General features: G+C 25.5%; 2 protein-coding genes across 3 annotated transcripts in view; both read right to left on the reverse strand.

Moving 5' to 3' along the window:
- Nucleotides 1–1389, reverse strand: part of LOC106680944 (protein scarlet) — a 12964-nt gene extending 11575 nt beyond the window's left edge. Inside the window, exon 1 of one of the 2 annotated variants that reach the window (XM_014420985.3) lies at nt 1118–1389. In XM_014420985.3, coding sequence (XP_014276471.1) covers nt 1118–1209 — 92 coding nt within the window. In that variant the 5' untranslated portion in view covers nt 1210–1389. The remainder of the gene's footprint in view (nt 1–1117) is intronic. The other variant, XM_014420987.3, reaches the window with a different exon arrangement.
- Nucleotides 1390–3025: 1636 nt separating this feature from the next.
- The window catches only part of emei (transmembrane protein 161-like emei), a 16578-nt gene continuing 12979 nt past the window's right edge, over nt 3026–6624 (reverse strand). The window contains exon 12 of the mRNA XM_014420970.3: nt 3026–5657. Within this exon, the coding sequence (XP_014276456.1) occupies nt 5535–5657 (123 nt within the window). The 3' untranslated portion in view covers nt 3026–5534. The remainder of the gene's footprint in view (nt 5658–6624) is intronic.

The raw sequence follows: 6624 nt of genomic DNA on the forward strand, positions 1-6624 counted from the left end.
ATATTTTAAAAATTTTAATACATGAAAACTCCATTAAAAAGGTTTTTATTTACATATATATATTTTTTTCATTTAGTCCTATGCACCTCAATAAGTCATATTTTTAATAATGCCAAACTTATTTTATTTTTTGTTAACAGTTCCATTTATATTTATAATATACAAATAAAAAAATAAATAAACATTTATATTGAATAAGTTATGTTAATAACAAATAGTAATTTAAAAATTTTAATTTATGAAGTCTTCATTAAAAAATTTGAAAAAGTATTTTATTTATATGTCTCTTTCTTCTTTTTTTTTTCACTCTTAGTAAGTAGGATATATTTTTAAACTAAAAATATATTTAAAATTAATAAATAATAGATTATGATTTGAATAGAACCCCATTTATCAGGGAAAATGTGATCATTAAAACTTTGACCAATATTCCAGAGAAGAAAAAATTCCAAATATGAGATGGTAAAATTAGTAAATAAAAAATACTTAATTTAATTACATATATTAAAGTAATATACATAAAAAAAATTATTGTGAAAAGTGTTAACTATTTTCCGATGATAGCTGAAATTTTGGTTCAAGTTGTAAACCGACCAGGCTTAATAATATGAAACAATTGAATAGTATACTATAGACAAATTTTTGCAGGATATGATCTAAAAATTATACATGAAAAGTATATTGAAATTATACTTGTATTCATTAATAATAAAATAAGAAATGTATCAAACAATTAAATACGAAAGATTTAACAAAATGTATAAAAAATATATAGGTTATATAACCCAGTGTTAGGTGGTGAAAGGAATAGTGGAGTATAACAGTATAATGTTATTTAGAGAAAAAGTCTTATAGTAGAAGTACTGTAGGAAAATGTGCAATTTAAAATTTACAATATATTTAGTAAAAACTATTTTATTTTAAGTTTATATAACTTTTTGAGAATTATCATTACAAAAAATTACTTTAAGGAGTTTAACTGAGATACAAGATTTTTTCTAACAATTATTGTAAGTTTAAAGAAATGTTATGAAGGAGAAAGTAGTTTATCTTATAAATATACTACTTTTCCTTCAAATATGTAACAGATTAGCTAAAATTATGTGCTTATACTTACTTTACTGGGTCTTCAACATTGTCATAGGCGGTCAGTAGATTTCTAAAATAGCCATGGCGGATATGTGGAATGAAATGAAGTAGTTCAGACATATCTTGATTTTTTATAACTGTTATAATCAAGGTTTTTTTGCTCTGCAAAAGTAACCATATAAAATTTTAAAATCAATTTTTTTTAGTGATCTTGGTCATCCTTTTATCTTTCTCAGAACAACGGAACAGTATGTCTTCATTAAAACTTTTATTTTAAAATTAGATGTAGGACTGATCCAATATGGATCAAACCCATTGGCTTTGTAACCTTGATACTGGTTGGTTGACAACATAGGCTTTCCTTTTTTAATGCCATCAGTGAGTTTTTTTTGCTGAATACAATAAAAACAAGAGGAAAAAATTAAATGACATTTCTCCCAATTTAAAAAAATAGATTAGATTAAACAAAAAAAAAACAGAATAAGGAAAACAGTATTTTTTTTTTTAATCTTTCCTTTGGCCATAACGATTTCATTTGCATGCCAAAAAAGTACTGCTACGGCACGGCACGGCTAATAAGAGCTGCACGACTATTTTATCTAATAGATTTGACTAGGGCCATAACTCAGCATTGTAAAAAAGTATCTTACACCACTATACCTTTCCCCGCCTCATAAAATAAAACAATAAAAAATGTAGATTAAATTGAAAAATTATTTAAAATTAATTAAATTAAAAATCATAAGTTAAAATTGTATATAAGGAGAAAAGATAAAAAATGGAAATATAATAAAAGAGGAATAGGATAAAGTAGGAAACAAAGAAAAATAATAAGAGGCACTTAAGTACTGATGAACTTAACTTCAATATATTTCATTTTTTCATATGGTTAGCAAAAATATAAAACCATTTATTTGATCAGATGATGATAAGAAGTCAAAAACGTTTTGATTAAGGATTGTCTTATTTTTGTAAATACTTTTTGCTCAATAAGTAATAGCTAAATTTTTCCACTTGGTAAAAGTGTGTATATATATGTATACCCCCCGACCATATTCTCCTCATATTGAATCTACGGTCAACAATAAACACCTCATTATATATATTGTGAATTCTATTATATCATTATTTCAATTTTCATAATTCGTGTAAATATTACAATTTTAATTTAATAATAATTTTGTAATCACATGCTATCACAATTCTTTCATATTCACCTATATATTTCCCTATTATACCTATATTTATTCATTGTTGCTTTTATAGCTTCATATTTGTATCTTAAACGCGTGCGATTAAGCAGGATTATACCGTTTGATGATTTCTGTTACCTGAATTCTGTCTTTTTCAACACTGGTGGAGGACAATCTACAAACTTAACTCTTTAAAAGGCTCATATTAACTAATAATAAATGAATTATAAAAAAAGGTAATTAAAAATATAAAGAATATGTGACTAGAAATCTTTATTTATAATAAATAATAATTTTTGAGTTCTTTACAAAGATAACATCACAATAAAAGATGCCAATTTTTCACACTCCAATATGAAGTAGATATAACTAATATGAACTACATACTATCTATACTTTTGGAAGGCATTGGTTCATAAACAAAATATTATATTTAAAATAATAATGATCTAAAAGAAAAAAAAAGAAAATAAATTTTATACTAAGCTAACAGGTTCTTAAACCTCTTTGTAACATAGACCCCTTAATGTAGTAGAGAAAGGCCGCAGAAACACATTGTGAAATATATAAATTACAATTTCAGGAGCTATTGAAAAATATTAGCAAAAAGTAATTCAAGAAAAAAAAAAAAAAAGAGAGAAAAACAACTATCTTTTCCAATACATAAATACATGCATCATTAAACCAATAAAAATTCAACTATGAATCTAGAGATCCATACTTTCACTTTTTGTAACAAGTATGATCACAGAACCCTTGAAATCGTTAAGGGATACATGTACCACAGGTTACGAACCTCTGCTCTAAATTTCTTGGTTTCAGACAGTTCACAATGAACAAATATTTTAATCTCCACTTCTAAACAAACTTCTGGACTCCAAAAATGTATTAAAAAACAAATACAAGTATAAATGCATCATTATCCCACTTGCATAGATTATATATATGTACAAATACAAGAAAACAAACTTCAATTTTATTCGAAAACAAGAAATAACTTGAAAAAGTAAAAAGTTATTTTTATAACATCGGTTGTAAATATGACATAATCAACAGTAGAATTACACAAATCAAAAATACTTTACCACAATGATTACAAACAAACTAAACTCAAGAACACTCCTTCAAAGAGAGAAAAATACATGTACCAAAAACAAATTCATAACCATCAAACAGGATTTAATTATAATGGAACATACTGCCACCGCCACATTTGAATAATGAATCTGATAAAAGCTACTCTTCCAGAAACCGAAAAAGAACTTTATATTTTATTTTTAACTTCTCCATTGGGAAATTTTTTTATCTTTTACTTCTCTGAGCCCTAGATGTGTGATCATAAGATTTTGTTTAGCAAAAATGGTTCTGTTAAATTAAAAAAATTGATTTTTCACATCTGTTACTCAAATGTGATGACGATGATATTATAAAAATATATTTCATAAAACTGGAATACCACTAACGATAACAGTTGCATTTTTAAAATACAAAATTATAAATCTACGAATAAGTTATAATTGTGTTGGATGTTTAAAAGAAAAAAAGTAACAATTATATTAATAATAATACTTTCTGATAAAAATACCTTATTCATTTCAAACATTAACAAATAAAACATAGTTCGACCAACAAAAATTATTTAACAGTTCAGTTAAATATTAATACATTTCACAACAGTGGTAATTATCATAATATTGAAGTGTAAAACAACATAATAAGAAACACTCTATGTAGACATTGTAGTATAAACTAAAATAGTATATTTTTATGAAAATATTTTCAAGTAACTGAATTTAACATAAATACCAATGAAAATAATAAGATACCTTTCAGTAATACTAAAATTACAGAATCATTAATCCATGTACACATATCATCAAACATTTATCTAATAGAAAGAATAGAGTTATGTTTTCTTTAAGAGAATATAAATCAGAATTATTATTCCTTTGAAATCCAATTTTTAATTAAAAACTAAAAACAATTTACCAAATCAGCTGTCAACATAATGGTTGTAGATACGATAATGTGCATGGCAATAAGGTTTAAATAATTCCAGTAAGATTAATTAAAGGATTCCAGAGATTCATACATATTATTAAAAGAATATTATGTTTTTTTAAAATAAAAAATAAAATAAGATATTTTCCAAACTAGATAATGTCTATTAAAAACTTTGAAAAACTCTGAAGCCATGATACCAATATTAAATTTTGGATAATTGTTTAGTTTTGTGAACTTCTAAGAGGTTTTATTTCAGGTGTAATAATAGAAAAAGTAGATAGCTAAGAAAGAATGCCAACAAAGCAGGTGTTTCCAATAAGTACTCATCAATTTAAAAAAAAAAAAGTTTGAGGATTAAATATCGTTGAACTAGTCTCCAAGTTCAAATAATGCTAATTCACAAATGATTGAATAAGAAGTTTTGATTGCGGACATAATATATGAAACCAGAGTATTTCTAACCCGACATATAACTCAGAATTATAGGTTTTTGAGATATTGCATTAATGAGTTTGCTAAAAAGTCTCGAACAGCTTGTCATTTTTGGTGTGAACAACTATTTCCTACTATGATATGCAAGAATGACTGATGTCTAAAGATAAAAGAAATATTTTCTATTTATTCTAATCTTTATATAAAAACATAATTACTGCAAAAGTCACAGTTTTGCATGATAAAAATTTGATATAGGTGATATTTAATTCTTTTTAAAACAAAACAAAATTGATTAAAATGCACAAAACTTCTAACTTCATAAAATATCAATATTCAACATCATTTTTTTGATTCTCATTATCACCGAAATAATCAGCAGATAGTATCTCAAATATTTACAAAGAGCTTTTAGCGTATGTAAATATTTAATATGTATAAACAATACCTCATAGAAAACTACTTTTTAATGCTATATCTTGCAAACTACTAACTATTCATTCTAATCAAATAAGAATAGCAACTCTCTTATCAATAGAGAGTTATCTTTGGTAAAGACAATTTTGTGATGTTATTTCATTAACATTTAAGAACAATGATCACATAATTATAAAATGTTTCTTAGGATAAAAAGTATTCTTTCCCGATCAAAGAATAATAAACAAAAAAAAAAGAAGAAAGAACAGAAGCTCTTACTGGTGGTGAATATTAACTGATACTTCCTCAAAGTATCTTATTTCAAGTTTGTTTCATTAAAGCGCCTTAGATCTTTGATACTGACTATAACTTTTTCCAATCCAAACTACAAATCTGACTCTATGCAGAATTTCTGAAGTATGTTTGATACAAAAGGCCGATAGATGAAGAAGCAAACATAGCAAAGCACGTCCACCAGGTAGCGAATCCAAACAATCCTCGTGCTACGTCTTTCGTCATTACCTAGAACATTACATCAGACATCAACATTCGTCTTGATTTATTTTTTTTTAATATTTAATATAGAATTAAATTAAAAACCAGAATTAATTGATAAACTGGGTGTTGAGTAAGCGCAAGAAGTGGTAGCTGACTGCAATTAACAAACTAAATTAAAAAAAAATGGCAGCATTTATTCTGTCCAAAGAGGTAATGCCTAATATAGTACATTGGTTGTGCTAAAGGGATAAGTGAATGCATCAGTAGTGAAAGACATTATTTAAATAATGTGATGTAGTAAACTTTTAAATTATATGTGTATATATGACAATATTTCATGATAGAAATAGATTTAATTGACAAAATGAAGTAAATGTAGATTAATAGATTTTAATTGCATGCGTATAATATATAGAAAAAATTGTTGATAATTTAAGTTAATTATTACAATTGTAGGAAAGAAGTACATGAATATGGGTTAAACCAGAAAATAGAATAGTATTGTGTTTGAAATGGAAGTTTTTCCATCTCATTATATTAACAAATTAAGCCAGGATTTAAACAAAAATGGTTAAGTGAAATAAGAGAACGTTATATTTATATTTATAAGGTTAAAAAAGGTTTAGACCAGTGGTTCCCAAACTCAATACCACAGTACCATGGGGTACACTAGTGTAAGCCAGGGAGCCATGGTATTAATATTTAATTTTTATAATGATTTTTAAGTTTAGAAGTAGAATCCATTTATATAAAATGGCAAAATCATCACCTCCTTTTTTTTTTGTAATAGAATTAGTGCTTCATACATACATAGTACATGAAAAGTATTATATATACTTTATGAGTATATATACTGTATGAGTCTTCTCCCTTTGATGGCCTTATAAGGGCCTTGTGACATTATACGGTGTAGAAATCATCATCTCCTTATTTTTTTTCCTAACCCTTATAACAAAACATTTATTAAAATAATTAGATAAAATCGAAAACA

Source organism: Halyomorpha halys, unplaced genomic scaffold (genome assembly GCF_000696795.3).
Source record: "Halyomorpha halys isolate HHAL.00 unplaced genomic scaffold, Hhal_1.1 Scaffold299.1, whole genome shotgun sequence".
Lineage (NCBI taxonomy): Eukaryota > Metazoa > Arthropoda > Insecta > Hemiptera > Pentatomidae > Halyomorpha > Halyomorpha halys.